The 23,913-nt window shown below is 38.6% G+C and overlaps 1 protein-coding gene across 1 annotated transcript in view; it reads right to left on the bottom strand.

The window, feature by feature from the left end:
- LMBRD1 (LMBR1 domain containing 1) overlaps window positions 1-23,913 on the bottom strand; it is a 112,489-nt gene that overhangs the window by 64,897 nt on the left and 23,679 nt on the right. Inside the window, exons 4-7 of the mRNA XM_044776952.2 lie at window positions 15,655-15,752; window positions 12,018-12,085; window positions 5,755-5,843; window positions 3,089-3,162 (exon numbers count right to left, since the gene is read on the bottom strand). Of these exons, the coding sequence (XP_044632887.2) occupies window positions 3,089-3,162; window positions 5,755-5,843; window positions 12,018-12,085; window positions 15,655-15,752 (329 nt within the window). The remainder of the gene's footprint in view (window positions 1-3,088; window positions 3,163-5,754; window positions 5,844-12,017; window positions 12,086-15,654; window positions 15,753-23,913) is intronic.

Genomic DNA, 23,913 nt, shown 5'->3' with positions numbered 1-23,913 from the left:
CGGCTCCCTTAAACAGGGTATCCTCTACCCACCCTTCTTCTCCGCTATACACACATTAGGGAGTAAAACTGACCAGATTGTGGTTTGGTAGCAAAACATCCTCCCACTGAGTTTTGAGCACATCACGTAGTGCTTTTTAAATGACGTCTATCTGTCTATCCACACACCCTCAAGTAACCACCATCCAGCTGTGAATGCCTCTTCCACTTATCTTTTCATAATCCACATTCTCCCTAATAATGACACAATTACTGTTAGCATCTGGTTTACTTTCACTGCAAGAGGAAAGAGGTGGGAAGTATAGTTTGAATCATATGAAAGTGAATACAGTATTCAACAATTGGAGTTAGTAGTAACTATTTATTGAGTGCCCAATAGATTCCAAGACATGGTGAAATGTTTAATTAAATTCTCACAACCTTATTAAATATTATTCCCACTCTGAGAGGAGTAAATTTAGATGAGAAAGTAGTTCAAGGGGCCCATGGACAAGAGGGATACACACTTAAGCCTCTCTACCAAAGATCATAATTTTATTGCCTATGCTACTTAAAGGAAATATATAATATAACTCCGAGGGAGTTTGATCTTGGTATGCTGTGACACTGGACCCTCTCCCTTGGTCTCAGGCCTTAAGTGGCCCCTCCCTACCTATTCCACGTCTTTCTGGTTCCCAGACTCAGCCCCACCATAAGGTCCTCTGATTGTTTTATCAATGACTTTCAGCCCAGTCCTCTGCATTCTAGAAAGGTAAAGTTCTTCCTGAGATAGCTTCACTGGGTCAGAGTGGTTATTGTATTTGGTTTAATTGATTGCTTAAAGAATAATTTTCACAGTTTCAATTTGTATATAAAATATTACGTTAGTTTGAAATATTTATCTTTACCATAATATTGTTTCTACAGGGAAGCTCTGTTTCAAAGAGTTTTAATAATTTCACACATTTTTCCCACTCTCACTCATCACCCACACAGCTTATTTAATTTAGAGCCATCGGAGTAAAACTGTTAAAATGTTAGTCTGATCCTATTACTTTTCCATTTAACACCTTCCAATGGCTTCTAATCTCAGTAAGAATAAAATTCAAAATCCTAACGTGGTCTATAAGGCTCCACACCACATGGCCTCTGGCTATTTCTCATCGAAACTTTGGCCATTCTTCTCCTTGTCAGCTGAGCAGAGGCCAGGGCTTTGCCTCCTTGCTGTTATCTGAAAGCAGCACACAGGGCTTACCCTAGGACTGCTGGACTTACTCTTCCCTCCTGGCTGGCTCTTCCAGGTCTCTGTTCAAAGGGGAGGTAAGCCACTCCTGACCTTTACCATATAGATTCAGCCTCCAGTATTGTCCATCCCCTCACACGGCCTTATTTTTCTTCACAACATCTACCACTTGACTGCTGGGACACAACTCTCCATGCGTCTCTCACTTCTGCACATCTTGCAAGCCAGGCACTAACTGCCCTTTTTTTTTTCTCCTATCTTTTCAAGGATGTTTGTACAGCAAATAGCCTGGGGAAAAAAAGACAGCCTGTTCCACTGGAGCAAAGGGCAGGCATGCTTACTGCCCATTACAAAAGACTCAGCCTCCCTAAACTCCAGGCTCCTCTTCTTTGTGAAGTCTCACCTGGTGTTCTTCATTTGCCCCATGGGAAGTGGGACCCAGGGAACCAGCACAAGAAAATGCTGATCCTTTAGCTACTGCTACTGCTGTAAGTAATATGAAGTTCTTTGTCTCTGACTCAGAAGTCTTGCATTTTTGGCCAAAACCCATGAAACTGTAGCAGGCTGCACTAGGGTAAACTCTCAGCCCCTTCATAGTTCTTGACACTGACCTCACACATTGGTTTCCTCCTTTTCCATTTGTTTCTCCTGACTAATCTTTCAACTACTGATGTACACTCATTACCCCATAGTTTTCAAAGCATTTTTACAAACAGTATCATTTGACGTTCAAAAATCCTTAAGACATATTTTCTATTCCCATTTAATGGGGAAGACACTGACCCAGGAAGGTTAAAAGACACGCCCAAGATCAGCATGACAAAGTAGTCACAGAATAGCAACTAGAGTCCAGGTCTAACTCCTAATTTGTTAATAACTTGTGATTGCTTCTTGAAAGACATAACTCACATGCCGTACATGGATGCTGTGAGATAGAAGAATAATTACCCACTGATATCAGATGGCAAACTCCTTGTGTAGTAATAAATGAGAAAAACAAAAACGGCAACGAAAAATAAAACTGAGTACCCAAATAAGGACCTGACAGATATTAAAATGCACGTTTTAGACGTCTATTATTATACATTATGACACGAATGATTATGTAACAAAACCAGATTCTGCTATCACACTAGTAGCTAATTTATTTTATGTCTAAAGGAAGACACACTAGAACAATATCCAAAAACATTTTCTTTATAACCAGTATTTTCCATCTTTGCAAGAATCAAGAATGCTCCAGACATAAACTTTATTAATCTGAAAAAGTTCCAGATCATTTAAAGCTTCCTGAACAACTGTCTTTCACAAAGAAGGTAAGAAGCATTTATTACTGGCTTTTCCTCTACAATTTGGGCAAAAAATTCAACAAGCAGTCTGCACACAAACTTGTCAGGCTACCATAATTCACACCTACCGTTTCCAGAAAGACTGAAAAAAATCAAAGTCTCAGAGTATAAGACTGGATTCTATACAGTAGAGAAATATCAAGTTATGTAAAATATCTGATTTTAAAAGTCCTGTATCCTCAAAAGTAGGATAAATCTACTGAATCTGTAACAGATATTATCGATGGTCCAGGGTTCTAATATGCTTATGAATCACTAAAGCTACTAGTGCATAGGGCACAACCGTCTTCAAGGGTCACAAGCTAGAAAACCTGTTCCTGAGTATTAAACTTCACAAGCACAGATAAAATGATTGTGACCACGTAGTTAAAAATTTATCCTCTTCTTAACTAAAGAAAAAAGCACTAAAATATTAAAGAGGAAAACAGTATTAAATAGAACACATGAACAAGGTAAAAAAATAATTGCTTCATGAAGTCATTCTTTAATTTTAACTCAATTATCTCCATTTTACTTACTGTGTAAGTTATAGCTGCCAACATTCCGATTAAGGTCAGAGAACTAATGGAAAATGACAAGGCAGCTAAACCATCTGCAAAGGAAGAAAAACACTGTTAAAAATGTACATTTAGGGGCTGGCCTGGTGGCACAGTGGTTAAGTTCACACACTCCACTTTGGCAGCCCAGGGTTGGCAGGTTTGGATCTGGGTGCAGATTTACATACCCCTCATCAAGCCATGCTGTGGCAGCATCCCACACAAAGTAGAGGAAGATTGGCAAGGATGTTAGCTCAGCAACCAATCTTCCTCAAGCAAAAAAAGAGGAGGATTGGTAACAGATCTTAGCTCAGGGCCAATCTTCCTCACCAAAAAAAAAAGAAAAGTACATTTATACTGCTCAAATGTTTATATTCAACAAATCAATATAAAAATTGGGTTTCTAATACATTCTGAAGGAATAAACCCAATATGTATCACCTTGTCCTTCAAACACTACCTCCAAGTGGAGAAGGCCTCTTCACAAACTGATTTGTAAAAGATCTTTCAGACTACGATTCTCTTTCCTTCATCTCTTAAAATTAAAGAGGAAACTTACTGCCTAATTATTGAATGTAAAAATAAATCAGCAAAATATTAGATGCTCAAAAGCTGGCGAAAAAATTTTCTGGTCTTTCTCAAAACAAAACTTTCTCTAAAACTAAAATCTGAAAGCATTTATTTCACTCTTTAACTTGAAAGGAGCTAGCTTGCCCACTTAGATGGGAAAAAAGCAAACAAATAGAGAACAGACTCAAACAGAACACCAAAACTGGGATACTATGTTCGCAAGTTAGATTCAGGAAAGTATTTAAAGGAAAGACAATGAGTGAGGGGCAGGGTGACACCCTGAAATAAATGTACCAGATCACACAACGCAATACTATGCCAATTTAACATTCTTAAATGGGAGCAACACTCATTTATCTAGTTTCAATACAGGTCCCATCAGACCTGTACCAATCTAGTTTAAATGCAGCTCCTGTAGAACCAAAGACAACTTTGATTAATTTAATGCATCAGTATTAATCTTTTAATAAATAAAACTAAAATCAGAATGGCCTATCTTCTTAAAACCCACATCTAAGTTTCATACAACACTTGAAGAGAGCATATTATCAACAAATTCACAAAGTATGGAAGATAAGTTTTTAAGCCTTAAGTTTTTAAAACTATAATACTATATTTTACCACATCAAAGACATGGATGCTGTAACTTTCTTGATTACTAGACGTATCAATAGAAGGTGTTCCTACAGCTAGGAGAGGTCTGGCATTTGGATGATAGCAATTTCAAGGTATCATCACATATAAAATAAAATCCAAAATCAGAGATGTAAAAATGTGAAAAAATATGCATCTTAGAACTAATAAAATGGAGTATTAGTGCTAACATATTTGGCCAATCAAAAAGGTTAACTTACTAATGGTGATAAGCAAAACGTACTGTAGGATATGGTGTTTAAGATTTGAGAGTAAAAAAATGTCAAGACTAAAGAGAATGAGGTTATAGAAATCAGAATAATGCTACCTATATAATGAATGATTCAAATTACACTAATGCTCAAAGACTAGCATAACTTATAAAATAATGTTTAGGACAGAAGAGTAGTTACTCAAGAGACCTGAAGGAGTTAACTGCAAGAAAAGAAGCAATTTCTTTCTCAGCAACAGGATCAGGTGCATAAATCCTGACAATTCAGTACTAGTAGATGCCAAGCCTGCCATCCTTATTCTTGCTGGTATCAGCAAGATATTAATGGACCACAATTTACAAGATGAAATCTTAAGTAGAAAGCAAGAAAATTAAGAAGTTGTATAGCAAAGACTCCAAGACTTAATTTAATCATCGCTTAATATTGTATCTGGGCAAAGAGAAAGATGTGCTGATCAAAGAAGGTACAGTACCTACTAAAAAGAATAAATACAAAGGCAATAAAAATTTTCAGCATAATATTTATAAAATATTTTAGGTTTCTTTGAAAACAAAGTCACTATGTTCAAATGCACATGAAATTCTGAGTGATAAGCTACACATTCTTATTTGCTATCAGTTTCTAACGCCAACTGTATTTTTCAATGGGAAGCAACTTAACCTAACTTCCTGAACCTTTTTGCTTTTCCTCTAAAAACCGAGGTCATATTGAGGAAGTTAAGAAAAACTGCTGGAAAGGCAATTCCAAAATGTTTTGGTGAGCTAAATTTATAGTATTTTCATTCACATGAAAGCTTTCTAATTTATATTCCACATAAAAGATTATTTAATCATGATCAAACAGCAATATAGGATTCTTAGTTAAAAATTAAAAAAAACAATGTATCTAGCACATTTCTTTAACATATTATTCTCTATTACTCTAAGTGAATTAAAGACCACAGAGAAATTACCAAACCTTGCTGCTGAAGTCCTCTGAAGGTCCTATTTCCTTGCAACATGGTAATGCTACGAAGAAATCAGGAGACCACCTCCATAAGAGCGAGATGGAGAGAGCAACACACAGCTCCCTAGTTTTCCAGCACCCTTTCAACCACAAGTCCAGAGAAGCGGGCGGTTAAAGTCTTCACGTCAAAAGAGACCACCTCTCAAAGAGGCCCCCAAGGGTCATGAAACAGGAATTATGATGGACAGCTTTTTAAAAAACACTTACGACTACTTCCAAGTTCTTCAAACAGGAACTTCACCTTTTCCCACTCTGTAGAGTTTCTGCTGTTGGGAACACTCAGTGGGACAAAAGCACTGCAAAGGAGAAAATAACTGTTTAATGGTTTTAAAGATAAAAGGCCGAACAAAAGGAAATGGTCTGAAACTCAATTTTTAGTAATTTTTTAAACAAAAATCAGCTCCTCCCTCAAAGAATTAGAAAATCAAATCTGCACCATGTACGGGGGACGTGAGAAGTTTCTTACCTACATTTTTACTATATCCTAACTTGCTTTAATAGTTTTACTTCTGTATTCAGTAAAATTAGTTTCCTTTATAAGCCTATATATTTTCTTTTTTGCATTTAAACATATTTTGAGAACAAGCCCGAGGCTAAAGCTAGTCAAAAAGGTCCATGGCACAAAAGAGGTTAAGAATCTCTGTGTTAAAGCAGGAGAACAGAATATAAATAATATGTAATGATTTCAATAGATTTATACATATATAGAAAAAGAAAAAGGAAATATACCAGAACAAAGAGTAAATATCTCATTGTGGGATTAGGGGTGATTTTTATTTTCTTCTTAACATTTTTCTATATCTTTCAAGATTTTACCAAATACACATAATGAAAGTAATTTTTATTTATTTTTCAATCCACAGCTGAAGCAGGACCATGGAAATAACAGAGAAAGCTGGCTTCCTAGGACTTGCTCTAGGAGCTTAGACTGGGAGGGAGAGGGGAGGAAGGATGAAAGGAATAAGGCAGACAGATAGTCACTCTATTATCCAGCTCAGAAACAAGAAGACATTCAGGTCACAGGCTGGTATCCCTTAGATTTTAATGTACAGGAGTGTAAGAAGGAACTCGAATACTACCTCCTTTCCAACCTAATTTTAACAGTAAGCAAAGCAGTAAAACCAACCCTCTTTTGTAAAGAGGAGATAATTAATGAGCTCAACAATATGTTATGTAATGTGCTCTGATAATGTATGCATGCAAAACAAAGTCATCATTCTAATTTTTTTTTTTATTTTAAAAGACTTTACTGCTTGGTACTACTGATATTTTTATTCTTATAAAAAGACAAATCATCAGAGCATATCAGGAAGTTACTTAAATTTCTAACTATTTGCACTGACATCAGTTCACTACATTCTTCTTAATCTTGGAGACATTTCTCACCACTTTTTCTTTATTTTTTTTTTCTTCTTCTCCCCAAAGCCCCCCAGTACAGAGATGTATATTCCACTTGTAGCTCCTTTCGTTCTTGAGGCATGTGGGACACCACCTCAGCACAGCTTGATGAGTGGTGCCATGTCCACACCCAGGATACGAAACGGCGAAACCCTGGGCCGCCGAAGTGGAGTGCACGAATCTAACCATTTGGCCACAGGGTCGGCCCCTCTCACTACTTTTAAAGAGAAAAGCGATTAGTCACAGGGGCACAGCAATGAATGTAAAAAGTTCATTCACTGTTGTGCTGGCTGTAAAATCAAAAACAAAGAAAAGCTGTAAGATGGAATCAAAAAATTAAAAAATAACTCTTTCCTACTATACTTCTATAATATTAACTTTTTACCATTTGAACAAAAATACAAACCAAGCAAGAAAAAACTACTATATAATATCCCTCTATTTTATTTGGACAGAGTTTTTTCCAGGTATATAGATATTTATATTTTGAAAAGTATATTTTGAACTTGTTGGGAATAACCAATTCTGTGAGTATGGGAAAAAACTCATACAAAATATCATCTATAGTGCTATTAAAATAGAAATATGTACTACAAATATCTAAAAATAGCATTGATACCTAGAATATTCTGTATCTATGTCACTTCTAGGTAATCAAAAGTTCTATCCAGTGGTAGAAGAAAATTAACCAATTCCTGCTCTTGATGACATTTTCAGGTTCAAACTCCTAAGCAGAGCTCTTTAGCAGTTCAGATATTTAACAAAGAGTAACACCAGAGGAAACTTTATATGATCAAAAAAAATTTTTTTTTAAGTTAAATGGCCCAAACTACTTACTGTCAGAACGACTTCAGAATACCACTTACTTTGAAGAGATCCAGCAGAACTAACACGTTAGTGCTTAACCATTGTTTTAGGGAGGAGCTGGAGGGAGTAACGAGAGCACAAACCCAAACCAGCTTCCTCAGCTACCTGCCACCAGGATCGTCTAATCTAAGAAACAGACGTAAAATATTTTCACATAAACTAAGAGAATAAGAGAAACATCCAAAGCAGAATTCAAAAGAGTTACAACTAAATACGTTTATATATCCTCAGCAATACTATTTAAAACATTTAACAACCAGTATGGCACAGGCACTAACCAACCGGCACAGATGCTGGCCTTTCTTCTGGAAGACCCTCCTGAACCAGCTGTTCCCTCTCAGTGGGATAGGTTCGTGGGGGGATGGGGAGGAGGAGAGACTCAGAAGGAGGAGCAGCAGCTGACAGGCATTTCAACTTTCTTACAACGAGGAGGGGCAAACCAATGTGCACCGGCCAGATACGAGCCTCTAGACAAAGACCTACAACGAGAAAGGATACTTCCTAACAGATGCAGAGGCAGCGGACGTCAGAGCAGGTGGAATATAGATGTATCAGTTTTGATGAGGAGGCAGCAGCTAATTAGATTATGAGACATTCACTAAATGGTGACAGTACTAAAGTAACCGAGAGTAAGAGTGTAATAAGATTCCGGTAGTAGAAAGGTACAGATATTTTCTTAATCTCAATCCCTCTCAAAAAAATGAATACAGAGAACCTCAGCTTTCAAAGACACACAATACTAGATCAAGACAGGAGCTGGAGCTTTGTAAAATTATAAATTTCCCTTATACTCTTGAAAATAGTAAAACTGAAAAACCTCTTCGCAAAAAAATTTTATGCCCAATCTGATTCACCGAATTAGCTTAATACAGATGATTTCTTCACGCAGAGACAAAGGAAAGGCGAACAAATTTCAGTAGATGTGAAACTGAAATGATGAATTCAGCACAAGTGAAAGTAAGATTTTCCTACACTCAATCATCAAGTCATCTTTATCTTCCAAATAGCTTATCTGTTTCTTCCTCTCTGCTCCGTTTGTAACCACTCCAGTTCAGACACTCATCTCTCACCCGAACTATTACAATGTTACCTAACTGGTCTTCCTAGCTACCATTTACATTGCACTCCTCCAACCCAACTCCTAAATGTCCCTTTCAATGCACCCTTCCCAGCGTTCTAACTCTTACAACAAACTCAACACATGCTTACTTCCATGCATTCACACACACAAATATGCGCACATCTTCACTGTCTTTCAATTACTCAGCAGGATAAAACTCAAAATTTCTTAAACACTATATATAAGACCCAGAGTCTACCTACCTGGCTGATGTCATGGCCTGTCACTTGCCCACACAAACATTTGAAACATCATACTTTTTTTTACTGAGGGGGTAGGGTTTAAATTCACATTTTACTTTTTAGGTCATTCTTCACATATCCCATGCTAACTTCAGCCTCCAGTTACTATATGTTATGGACTCAACTGTGTCCCCCTAAAAATTCATGTTGAAGCCCTAACCCCCCAGTGTGATGGTATTTGGGAACAGGGCCTTTAGGGAGGTAATCAAGGTTAAACAAAGCCCTAAGGGGGGAAGCCCTAACAGGATGGGATTGGTGTCCTTATAAGAAGAGGAAGAGACACCAGACGTCTCTCTCCCTCTCCCCCTGCTAGCTTGAAGAAAAGGCCACGTGAGAACCCAGTGAGAAGGCAGCCATCTACAAGCCAAGAAGAGAGCCCTCACCAGAAACCAAACTTGCTGACACTGTGGTCATGGACTTCTAGCCTCCAGAACTGTGAGAAAATAAGTGTCCACTGTTTAAGCTACCCTGTCTGTGGTATTTTGTTATGGCAGCCCAAGGAGAATAATACAGATTTTGGCTCCATGAAGTGAGTTGCTACTGTAACAAACACCTAAAAATGTGAATGAGGCTTTAGAACTCAGTGATGGGCAGAGGCGGGAAGACCTGTGAGGTACATGCCAAAAAAGCCTAGGTTGCCAGCTTCCCATCTCCCTCAGCACGAACAGCCTAGGCTGCCCTGGGACACGTGGCGGCTGTGGCCACGGCTGGCCATGGCTCCAGCTCCGCCGGCTTCGTTCACTCCACTCTGCCGCACTCATTTCCTCACTTTGTCTCGAACATGCGAGACACCTTGCTGCCTCAGGGCTGCTCGTGCGCTCTGCCCCCACATAGATTCACGGCTCCCTCGCCTCCTTCAAATGTCTTCTTAAACACTGTCCTCTCACCAGTGCCCGCCCTAAAAGATCACCCAACACGACCTATTTTTGTTTATTTTCTTTCTCTGCCCCTCCCTACTCCTGAATGTACGCTCCATGAGGAGAAGGAGCTATCTTTTCTCTGAACTGCGGCTTCACAGCAGCGTGTACAGTGTCTGGAACATAACAGACACACAATAAATATGCATAAAATAGTGACTGCTACATTGTTCAAAATGGCTGGTCAAACTTCACTTCCTGTATTGGCAAGAAACCACTCGCTTCACTTTTAATACACTGCTTCTAAATAAATATCGTCTGGAGAATCAGTTCAAGCTTATTAAAATAGAGCAAAATGTCTCTAAATGAGGACTGAAGGGATCTGCTGTGGAAAGAACCAGGAAACTTCAGAATAAACGTCAGGAGCCCTCTGTGTAGGACAAATATTCTGAGGATCTGTGCTTTTTATTGATGGTTCTTGTCAGGCTCTGAATCAGGAGCTGGCAAACTACTGACTACCTGTGTTTTAAATAAAGTTTTATTGGGACTCAGTCGTGTCCTTTTGTTCATGAATTGTCTACCACTACGTTAGAGCTGCAAGAGGAGAGCTGAGCAGTTGCCACAGAGGCCGCACGGGTCTCTAACCTAAAATACCATCTGCCCTTTAAGAAAAGGCTGTTGATCTCTGTTCTAGATAATTTAGGTTTACAGAAAAGGGACCTCCACATTAACAAAGCAAACTCTCACAACTAGATATGGCTTTTTAAAAGGCCAAAAAAAAAGACTTTAAACTATATATTCTATAGCTAAAATAAATAGTAAAACCACTAAAAGATGTCCTTTCAACAATTACTCTTTTTCATGACACATCAAGGCAGGCAAAGAGAACCGGAAATATGCCTTGACTAAAGAACATATGCATTCTAAGAATACCTAGAACTACAAAAAGTTACTAATTTTATTCCCATCACAAATTGTATTCAGTAAATGAAATTTTTATTTATTGAAATTTCTGAGACAAAATTATAAATAGAAACTTTAAAAAACTTACTAGCACCTCATATATTTTCTAACATAAAAAAACAAAACAGGGGCTGGCCCCGTGGCCGAGTGGTTAAGTTCACGTGCTCCACTGCAGGCAGCCCAGTGTTTCGTTGGTTCGAGTCCTGGGCGCAGACATGGAACTGCTCATCAAACCATGCTGAGGCAGCATCCCACATGCCACAACTAGAAGGACCCACAACAAAGAATATACAACTGTGTACCGGGGGGCTTTGGGGAGAAAAAGGAAAAAAGTAAAATCTTAAAAAAAAAAATAAAAAAATCAAGACCTATCTTAACAAGGATAAATGTCTTCCATTAACAAAGACAAATGTTTTCCAAACAGAAAAATTTAAATGTATTAAAAATGTGCAAAATTTTATTAATATTAGTATAAAAACTTAAGGAAGAATTAAGGAACTCACTGACAAATATTAATTCAAAGATTTAAAGAAGGATGCATCAAATCTGAAAAGATGCACAGACAAGGATTTTCATCAAAGTGTTGTTCATAAAAATGGAAAAACTACAAATTATAAATGTCCAAATAGTGATCACTGGATCATATAAATTGTTGCATCCTAAAAAGGGAATGCATTATAGACAAAATGAACGGATCTGCATTTACTATCCTGAAGACATGCCCACAATTTGTTAACAAGTAGATTCCCAAGAATCATCTAAAACAGGATCACACTTGTGTAAAACGACAACACTGAGGGCACATGCTGGGGAGGGGCGCTTGCACATAGCTGAGCTCATGTCTAGACAGAACAGAGACCAGAAGGTCAACTGTGGTTACTCCTTAGTGGTGACACAAAGAGTGGTCTGTTCTTTTTTACACTCTGTTTTTGCTTTCCTAAATTTTTCTGGGTGAGTCTTTATTATTATTATTATTAAAATAATACTATTTCCATTTTCAGGGGGGAAAAAATCAAGACTTACCCGACTAAGAGAAGAAGTGCGCAGATCACAGCAAACCCCACGGTATATTTGAGGGCCGTTTTAACTTGCTGGATGCCAAGGGAAAAAAAGCACACCATTCAGTAAGCCCTTTAAAATATAAAATACTCTTGCTTTAGTGTAACAGTACTTTCACATCAAACGTACATTTATAGTCAACCGTGTAAAGTTTCCCTGGTTGAAAAAAACCTCAAAATTGAAAGAAAAATAATGCATATGCCACATCTTAAGTATCTCTCCAAACTACACTAGATTTTAACATCTTTTCAGTGGTTAGACTTTGTGAAAAGGAGTAGACCTAACGCATAATCAATTCTCTAGTGGGCATCTTTAGTAAAATTATCAGAATATTTAATAAAATATCCTCCAGAACAGGGAGCAATCAGAATCTACAATGTCCCTATCCCAATTCACCAAAATGGACCATTACAACAACTGCAATAAACATTTAATACACATATGTATATGTATATATGTATGTATATATTTATATATAAAACCTAATATGCATTTATATAAAATACATAAAGCACATTACATAGCATAAAACCACATATATAAAAATATATGAAACAGGTACCATGCCAGGGCTGTTCTAAGAACCTCCCATGCTAACACATTTAATTCTCCCGACAGCCCTGAGATGGGTGTTCTCACCCCTACTGTAGAGGCGAGGAAGCTGAGGCCCAGAGAGGTAAATAATCTGCCCTAAGTCACAGACGTGGTAAGTGATGAAACAAGGACTTTAAAGGAAATCAAGTCTTTAAAGTCTATGCTTTGCTTGTGTCACCGACTAATTGCCCTGAGGAACCCAAGGGTGGGTTTGGAAGCATTTAACTGTTTTTCCAAATTGTTTTTTTTCCCTTTTGTAATGTTAAGGAGATGCGATCACCAACCACCCTGAACCAGACCAGGCCTCAGCAGAGAGCTGTGCTTATGCCCTTTGCCTGATTTTTTTTTTTTTTTTAAACCTTACAGGCCATTTTTTTTTTTTTAAAGATTTTTATTTTTTCCTTTTTCTCCCCAAAGCCCCCCAGTACATAGTTGTGTATTCTTCGCTGTGGGTTTCTCTAGTTGTGGCATGTGGGACGCTGCCTCAGCGTGGTCTGACGAGCAGTGCCATGTCCGCGCCCAGGATTCGAACCGACGAAACACTGGGCCGCCTGCAGCGGAGCACGCGAACTTAACCACTCGGCCACGGGGCCAGCCCCTACCCTTTGCCTGATTTTTAACGGGAAGATCTCTCCAGGAGGAGCGAAGGCTTTATTACCATAACCTGCAGTGTTTGTGGAAGCATGTTTCCTAACGAGCCTGTGGAAGCGAATACCACCTCTCCCTTTTACATATTCATTGCCCATCCAAAATAAACGTCCCTGCTTCCCTTTGTTCAGGGAGGCCATGACTTGGAACTGATTCCGTGTGGTCTCCTATTTGCCACAAATATACTTTACTTTGTGAGACAACTACTTCTGGTGGAGTCTTTTTTCAAAAAAAAAAAGATTGGTCCTGAGCTAGTATCTGTTGTTAATCTTCCTTTTTCATTGTTCTCGCCAAAGCACCCCAGTACATAGTTGTATACTCTAGCTGTGAGTGCCTCTGGCTGTGCTGTGTGGGACGCCGCCTCAGCATGACCTGATGAGCAGTGCCATGTCCACGCCCAGGATCCGAACCGGCGAAACCCTGGCCGCTGAAGCAGAGCACAAGAACTTAACCACTAGGTCATGGGGCCAGCCCCTGGTGGAGTCGTATTTAACTCACCAGGAGGCGAACCCACTGTGGTTTCAGTAACGCTTGGTGCCCATAATGTAATCCAAAACTAAAGAACAACACAAATTGAACATTCTAAATATGGATAGAAAAGTTAATCTCAAAGAAAAAGTTAAATCAGTGAGAAAAAACATTAGTTGTCCTCTCAACCTAATAAAGTCTCTAAAAATCACCTTTTAAAATTGAAATTTATTACTATTCATAGGACAAATTCTTGTTCAAAAAGGAGTTAAGATAGTCTTTAGGTTGGGACCGGCCCCGTGGCCGAGTGGTTAAGTTCACTCTCTCCACTTCCGTGGCCCAGGGTTTGACCGGTTGGGATCCTGGGCACGGACATGGCACCGCCCATCAGGCCACGCTGAGGCGGCATCCCACATGCCACAACTAGAAGGACCCACAACTAAAAAACAAAATACACCTATGTAACACAGGGCTTTGGGGAGAAAAAGGAAAATAAAATCTTAAAAAGAAAGATAGTCTTTAGGAACAAGCTTACAGAGAAGGCACGGAGGGTCTTAAGATAAACCAGAGGGCAGGGAGAGCACAGGAGAGCACGAGGAGCACACACCTCGCTTTCCTTAACAGGGGATTTGGAACCAGCCACCTTACCTTACATACCTCGGGTTTTCAAATATAGAGTCACATGGCATCTGCAAATGAGAATTTTGACTTTCTTTCTAAGTATTTAAACATCTCAGTTTTTTCTCTAACAAATTATACCGACTACCACTCTGGGAATCATTTAAAATATTGTTGATGTACTTGCTCCTGATCCTAATGCCAATGCTTTAAGGTTTTAAGCATGATTAAGCATAATGACCGCTGCTGAGTGAATATATTTGCTTTTGTATTTAAATACAAAACATAAACAAGGTACAAAACAAATTCTTGTAACTCAATAAAAAGACAAAAGACACTCCTTTTATGCTGCATTTTTTTTCCCTTAAATCAGGAAAAAAAGTTCAGTTTTGGCAAATAGCTTTCAAACACAATTTGTTCTTTGACCTATTAAGTTACTATATATTAACAGACATGCTGATTCTAAACCACCCATGCAATCTAGAGATAGGCCCAACTCAGTTACACCATATTAATGTATTTGTAAGATACCCCTGAATTCTATTTGCCACTATTTCAGTTAAGATTTTTGTACCAATACTTCAGGGATAGTGGTCTGCAGTTTGGGACGTGCACGTATGCTAGATATCTACCAGGTTTTTGTATCAGTGTTATCCTGGATTAGTTAGCAGGTGTCCCTTCGTTACGCCCCAGAACAGGGGCGCATGCAGCCCACCTCCTGTCTTACTGAATCACATCATGCTCATTAAGCATGGTCTCCAGCTACTTTCACACTACAACAGCAGAGCTGAAAAGGTAAGACAGACTATATGCCTGAAAAGCCTGAAATACTTAATACCTGGCCTTTTACAGAAAAAAGTCTGCCCATCCCTGTCTATAACAATAGTCACAAGTCACATGTGGCGATCAAGCACTCAAAATATAGCTAGTTCAAACTGAGATGTGCTTTAAGTGTAAAATATACTCTAAATTTCAAAGACTTAGTGTGAAAAAGAAATACAATATCTCATTAATAATATGTTTTGACTCTATTTGAAATGGTCATACTTGGGACATATCGAATACAATGTATGATTAAAAATAATTTAAACTGTTCCTTTTACTTATTTGAATGTGGCTACTAGAAAATTCAAAATTTCACGTGGCTCTCATTTTATGTCTATTAGACAACACTGCACTAGAGTAAATTCAAACAGAGTCAGGTCATTCTTTGAAAAAGGAGGAAATAATCTTTCTCCCTCTAAACTGAGACCTCTCAAACAAAGATACTTACAGTACATTTACCAGTATCATCATCATCCTTTTCTTCATAATAGAAGTAGACAAAAGGGATCCAGAAGAACACACAGAGTAATATAGCAGAGTATAAGGCTGTGGAAAGAAATAATAAACTGAGTTTTACTAAATACATATGAACTTAGTAATTGTGTTCTAGATACGTGTGTGTATATACATACATATACATATATATATACTCACATACCAAATTCAATCCCCTATCTGACCCCTAAACCCGTAACTCTATGTGTATACGCAATATGCAAATCAGCCTTTTCTGACCCCTGTCCCAAGAAATCAATAGAACTATTAGATAACAAATCACAATTCCAGTTAACCATGGGGCAATTTTAGCAATAATGATAATGTGTCAATAACAATTGTGGCGGCTAACCTCTGAGCTCTTACTCACCAAAGCTCTCAGAACCTCCACGAACCACTGCATTTAAATGAACTTTAACTTTTACATTCCTTCCAATGCAAAATCAAGTACAGTTGACACAACATTTGCCAGTCACTCAAGTTAAAGTAACAGCTATAATTGATACTGTCCTTTTGATATAAATATTTCCCCCAATCTAAGTTTAAAATATGCAGTGTTACGAAACTAGTCTTATACAAATCAAGACAGAGAAAACCTAAGAACAATAAAATTAGATTGAAAGTTAACCGATAAGAATTACTATTTATCTACTTTAAAATAATGTTAGATTTGAGATACTTTCAACCAGTAGTTAATCAAAATATTTAATTCAATATAGAACTTAAAATTTGAACAGCCAAAGATATTTAACAATAAAAACAGCATAAACAACTTTTGAGAGTTAACAAAGCTACCTCAGAAACTTGCTTTTAAAATCTTCTGTGTATTTACATTTATTTGCATATACATACGTTCATGGAAAATAATACATAAACATATAATTATGTAAAGCAGTCACAGGATGATAATCATACTCCATTTGAAAAAGAAAGCATTTGTTAGTAACGTATAATGAAACTTCAATCACTTATGCTGTTGGAAGGAATAATAACATGAGTTACGTAATTTTTAAACATGATCTTAATACTTGCTGGTACTACCTCATTTATCTAGAGACCACCTATAAAACAGCCACCACTAAATGCAACATAGCTAAAAAACTCAGAGGAAACAGGACCCTAAGCAACCAATAGAAAGGTCAGAGGTAATTTATTCTGAGTAATCACAAAATGACTGTCAGCAAACTGAATTTTGGCACTACAGATATTTAATGAAATTTCTGCAGTCTTTTAGTATTATGAGAAACTAATAATACAGCAAATCTTGAAGGGCAACGACTACTGGTGTTTCTACTACAAACCAGAGAGTAATTAGTATTATCTATTACAAATTTAAGAACCATGCAAGTAAGCATATATGCAAAACAGTAACCAAAATAAGTATTCTAACAGCTTTAAAAAATAAACATAAAAGAGATAGGACTGGCAATCACCCTAACACCAGATCAATATTAGATTAGTCAAATAATGAGGTGAGAACAGAAAAAGCCCTGAGTCAGCACAGCAGCCTCCAGTGGGCTGACAGCCACACGCCAAAACCTCCACTAACGTCCACTAACCGACAGGTGCAGCAAGGTCCGGCCTCAGCCTCGGCATGGTGCCTGTGTCTACTATTTGGTGACCTTGGCCTTTAGAAAGCCAAAGAGCCTAATGACTATTTCCTAAATATTACTGGTATTCCTGATCTTGCATGATCAATGGACTTGTAACTGTGTAAGTTATCATCACATCAATTAGCACAACAAGGTATAAAATTAATTCCTATAACTCAAAACACAAATAGCCCATTTTTTAAAATGGACAACAGACAGATACTCCACCATAGAAGATACACAAAATGGCCAATAAGCACATTTAAAAAGGTGGTTTTCGTCATCAGTCATCAGGAAGATGCAAACTAAACCACAATGAGATAATATAGACTAGTCCACTAGAATGGCTAAAATTAAACTGACATTACCAAGTGTTGACAAGAATGTGAACAACTGACATTCTGTACTTTGCTGGAGGGAGTGTAAAATGGCAGAACACTGTAGAAAACTGCAGCAGTTTCTTCCCAAGTTAACCCAACACCTACCATACGGCCTGACAATTCTATCTCTCTAGCAGGGCAGTGCAACATACGCAAAGCGTTTCTGCCCTGAGAAGCCTGCCTGACTTGCAGAGCCCAGGGCTTTGATTGTGCACTCATGGCATAGGTGCATTGGCCTGAGTGACCTGCTATGACAGACCCCGAGAAGGAAAGAGGTCTTGTCCATAGATCATATGTTTTACACACACACTCTACACATGCTGGTACTGCATGGTTCCGTATTCAGCTGTGCAAAACCACCTTGTCAATTAATGACACACGCAACATCCAGGGCTCGGCTCCCAGGAGTCGGTCAAAGCTCAGCCACACAAGCAGGCCTTCCTGAAGCTATGTGGGAGTGGAGCAACACCAAGTCGGCTGCATTAACGTTTTCACACAAGAATGTTCACAGCAACATCACTCACTGTGATCAAAAACTGGAAATGACCCAAGTGTCCATCCACAGGCAAACAGATAAGCAAACTGGGGGTATGTTCACAGAAAAGACTACTACACAGCAAGAAAAAAGAACCAGCTACACATCACGGACAAGGACGATTCTCACAGGCCTCACGCTGAACAAAACAAGCCCAGACAAAACAGCACATTTCCTATGACTGAACTTAAGGAAGTTCTAGACCTGGCAAAGCTAAGCTATTATGATGGGAATAAAAAAAATGGTTGGGGCAGCTAGTGACTGTAAAGAGATGTGAGGGTGTCTGGCAAGCAGAACTGTCATATGTGAGGTAGGAACACCTAGAAAAAGACAGCTTCTGGGAGTCAACACCTGGAGGAAGGCAGTAGGGCACAGAGACAACGCTGGAGAGACTGGACCTCACCCCCTTGGCAGTCTGTGACTCGGAAGAGGTGGAGCACAACTGCTCCACACCTTTGTTTCCTGACAACACACTCTCAACCACCCGCTGGTCACCTGACTGCTCTTTCTCAGTGTCCTTCGTGAAGACTTCTTCCTTTAGCCCATAAATGTTAAACTGTAAAGTTGGAATTAAATTAACATTTTTGTGTGTTTCAGATCAGTTTTAATGTCAAGTTGGGCTTATATATCTGTAAATGAAAAAAAAAAGTGTCGTTACCACTATCATGAGACAGCTTCTTTTAAAGATCTACTTCAAACCGATAGCTATTTTCAAAGGAAAATCAACTCCAACAGTGATGGCACTCCCATATCCTGACATCTTGATAAAGTATGCTTTTACTTGTAAATGTTTTTGTTAAAAGATTGCGACTAGCAAGTAAAAGATAAACTATTTGGTTTAATAGTCCCACTAATATCAAAGAACACATATTTAGAAAAAATTTTACCTCGTGTCCAGAAAAATTGGCAAAAATTAAACTTTTAAAACAACTTATCAAGAACTAGCAAAAACAAGTGAACAGAGAGCCATCAACTCTTAAAAAGCCAGGGACAAAATTACATAATAATTCTTATGATTTCTTAATATACACAAAGCCAAACAATCTACCTTTTAAAAACTGTGTATCATTAAATTATAACTTACATGAAAATTAACCTAGATAAATTAGGCTTTCAGATTTTTAGATATTTTTTATTCCTCCCAGCTACCAATGAAAGCACTAAGACAAAGACTAACTTAGTCAATATTATAATGGTATAATTAATCACTACAAAGCTTTTTGTCTTAGAGGGTCAAAGTATAAAGATATTCTGGGAACTCTGAAAGACTTCTAAAATTACCCCATTTACCCAGCTGAAGACACCTGGGGTCAGGACCGCTAACTGCATACCCAACACCCATGTTCCTTCCAGCTGGCATTCCTCTCTTCCCCTGCTTCTTGCCTAAAATGGACACATGACAGCTTAAACACCAGCCACCATTTTGGACTCTCTGGCGACATTAAGATGGAAATCATGTACTAAGGATGGAGAGCAGAGAAGAAATGTGCTTAGGACCCTCAAGATGCCATGACGCCACCATACCAGCCCCAGACAGCCTATTTGCAGACTTATTTTCAGAGACTGGAAAACCACTTTACTATTTAAAGCACGTATTTCCAATCTGTTAGTAGCAGCCAGGTCTAATTCCTGAAAGAAAATTTGGTACAAGAAATGGGGGAACCCAAACATTCACTCCTGAGCTATTCTGAGCCCTTGGTGGTCCTGCCTACTAGGGGTGAATGTAATAGATCTCAATTAACTTTTGCCACTGAACACGGTAACATCCTGAGGAGCCACAGAATTCCCTGGGTTCCAGACATACTTCTGCTTGCCTTCACTGGGCAGTGGCAACCCCACTTCCCCTAGTGATCCGCATCAACCACTCCAGCCGACACGCTATTGTTGCCTGTGCATTCAATGGAATCAGAAGACCAAAATGGTCAGGTAGAAATCACACCTCCTAACTCAGACTACTGATTCATCCTTGCTGGAAGTACTCCCATATGGCTATACGAAGGATTGTAAACCAGCAAAGCTCAGCTGCAAGGTAAGAAGGAAAAGTGCTGTGAGTAGTTCATTAGGAATAACTGTACAAAGTGCCGTGCTCACTTCTCTCCCTTAGTTATCAGTAACACGTACACAGATTATGGGAGAAAGAGGACCACACAGTGCTCACTGATCCACAGCACTCTCTCAAATACAGAGACAGCACTTCTCAACTCATTTTTAGGAAGCTAGCAGAGTCTTGATACTCACACCTGACAAAAATAATAAAATTACAGGGCAGGCTCATCTCTGAATCGATGTCAAAAAGACTCCTAAACAAGACAGCAGCAAATCAAACCCAGCAAAAGATATAAAAACAAACCAAAAAAGCCATCATCATGACCAATCTGGGTTTATCCTAGGAATGCAAAGTTGGTTTAAGAATCATCTATATGTAGCACACCTCTTGAAAGAACTAGCCAAAAAAGAAAAACAAACAAACAAAAAAACCCAACTCCCATGGTGATCTCCCCTGATAAAACGCATTCAAGTCAACAAGTACCCACTGCGCACGTGCCAGCATCATTCTAAGGGTCACAAATGCGGCTAAATCAGAGCTCAGAAGTCCCTGTTCTCGCAAGGCTAGTTCTAGTGGGGAAAGATGTAACATTTAGAGTCACTGTATAAACTGCACAGTACATAAAAAAAAACAAATAAACAAATAAACTAATAGAAAAAGGTACTTCAAGCAGAAAGCTGAAAAAGCCAATAAATTGAAAAAGACATGCAACTTCATTTCCAAATAAGTGAAATGCAGATTAGTGAACTATCATTTCACACTCGCCAGACTGGCAAAAACTAAAAACACCCGGCAATAGCAAAGTTGGGGATACACAGCAACCAGCAGGCTTATGTTCTTCTAAGGCAAGTTAAATTGGTACAAACACTTGGAAAAATAATTTGTCACTATGAAGAATGTTGAAGACGCACATAACTTATGACCCATCAACTCCATGTACGTATCTCACACATACAACAGGAAACGTGCAGACACGTTCATCGCAGTTTTTAATATCAAAACATCCAAACGTCCAGACTGATTAACACATGATATAATCACACACAATAAAAATAAACTACACTTCATGCAATAAATAACATGTATGAATCTCAGGACCATACAGTTGAATGAAAACAAGCAAGTAATTTCATACAAAGTTCGAAAAAATGTAGAGTTAAATAAGGATACAGCACGGTAAAACTCTAAGAAAAGGAAGACTACATCTAGCATGGTGGCTACTTCTAGGGTGAGGGGAAAAGACGGCATCAGGGAAAGGCACAAGGGACTTCCACTTCACACCTCACACGCTTCAGAAACATTTTGCAAGTATAAAAGTACCATATGTCGAGTAAACGTCAAAGCTGTCAATGTTTGCAAGAGCGCTGTGGCAGGCAGCCTCTAAAACGGCTCCTGATGACCCCCACGCCTCCAATATTCATTCCCCTGAGTGTGGGCTGGACCAGTGACTCGTTGCTGATGAAGACAATATGACAAAGGTGGTGGGATGTCACTTCCCAGATTAGTTACTAAAAGACTCTGGCTTCCATCCAGCTCACCTGCCATGTTGTGAATTATCATATGGACAGGTCCATGTGGCAAGGAGCTGATGTTGCTGGCAACAGACAACTAAGACCTTAGCACCATAGAGCCTAGGTGTGTGGTAGGCTATACTACCTGGATGTGTGTAAATACACTCTGTGATGTTCGCAAAACGATGAAATCACCTAACAACGCATTTCTCAGAACACATCCCTGTTGTTAAGCAACACGAGACTTCAGAATAAAATCTTTCACAGGGTTTAACTGAGAACAGTCTGAGGAATAGTCGTTTCCCTTAAGGATTCTTTTGGTGGTTTGTGTCCTCTCTCTATGGTAATTGTCCCAAAGTTTACACTGCAATGCCATTTTTATAACAAGAAATTGTTATTGGTCAGAAAAAAAGCTAAGCAATTTATGGCATAACTCACAATAACTGTGTAGCAATCAATGATGACCACAGTGCTGACTCCAAAGCTACACAAACACATTAGCTGAAACAGTATTCCAATTTATAAACCTTCGCACTTCAGAACCTTTCAGCCTCATTTTTTTTCCATCTGTAAATTAGGGTAAGATTCAAACTGGAGAAAATAAAAAGAAAACATAAAAACACAAGTCTCCTAAAATTTTAAGTCATGATAATAGCAACTCCCCTTTACTGCCTGCCTGTCATATGCCCAGCAGGGTGTTGCACTCCTGACTGACATTTGCTCATTCAGTACTTCCTCCCAACAACTTCATAATACAATTTACATATGAACAAATGCCCAAATTGTAAGTCTACAATTCAATGATTTTTAGTAAATTTATACATAATCCAGTTTTAGAGCATTTCCATTCCCCCAAATAAACTGCCTTGTGTCAGTCTGCAATTAATCGCCACTCCGACCCCAGCTTGAGGCAGCCGCTGATGCTTTCTCTCTAGAGACTTGCCTTTTCTGGACATTTCACAGACACGGAATTAGACAAGATGCAGTCTTTTGCATCTGGCTTCCTTCACTAAGCACAGGGATTGGGAAATTTGTTCTGTAAAGGGTCAGAAAATACTTTCAACTTTGCAGCCTGTATATCTCTGTCATAGCTACTCAACTCGGCTGATAGAGCAGGAAAGTAGCCGCAGACAATAGGTTAGCATACAGGTGTAGCCAGACTGAGACTGGGCCTGTGGACCAGGCCACAACCTGCTGACCGCTCACCTGGATTGCTGAACATGTACGCCACTGTTTGGACATAACACATTTTATTTAAACATTCCCCAGCTTTCGGATATTTGGATTCTTTCTAGTTTTGTACTATTACAAAAAAAGCTGCTATGACATTTGCATATATATCTTTGTGTAGACATTGTATTCATTTCTCTTGAGTAACTGCTGGACCATATGGTAAATTAATTTTTAAGAAAGCTGAAAACTGCTTTCCAAAGCAATGGCACCACCTTACATTCCCAACAGTAGCATGTAAACACTCCAGTTTCTGTGTGTCAATACTCAGATGTTGTCTGTAGTTTTTATTATAGCCTGTTATGGGTCAAATGTTTGTTCCCCAAAACTCAAACACTGAAGCCCTAACCCCCAATGTGATGGTATTTGGAGGTGACACCTTTGGGAGGTTTTGAGTTTGAAGTCATAAGAATGGGATCCCAATAACACAATTAGGGTCCTTAGAAGAAAGGGAAGAGGGCCCAGATCTCTCTCTCTCTCTCTCTCTCTCGTGTATTCTCTATGTCTATTCAACTATTTTACTCATTTTTAATTACCTGTGTAATTAATGATTGGTAAGTATTGTTTATATATTCTGGATACAAGCCCTTTATAAGATATATGACTTGCAAAGATTTTCTCCCTATCTGACTTATCTTCATTTTTTAAATTGTGTCTCTTAAAGGACAAAGTTTTTCATTTTTATCAAGTAGAATTCATCAAGGGTTCTCTTACCAGTAACACTTTTGGTGTCATATCTAGGAACTCTTTGTCTAACCCAATGTCATGAAGATATATCCTTTGACTTCTTCTAGAAGTTTTATACTTCTATAGTGAGGTCTATGATTGATTTCTTAGTTAATTTTTGTGTGTGGCGTGAGGGAAGGCTCAATGTTGCTGTTGTTGCTATTGTTGCATGTGGTTATCCAACTCACCCA

Source organism: Equus asinus, chromosome 8 (assembly GCF_041296235.1).
Source record: "Equus asinus isolate D_3611 breed Donkey chromosome 8, EquAss-T2T_v2, whole genome shotgun sequence".
Taxonomy (NCBI): Eukaryota; Metazoa; Chordata; class Mammalia; order Perissodactyla; family Equidae; genus Equus; species Equus asinus.
This window is presented reverse-complemented; position numbering and strand designations above follow the sequence as displayed.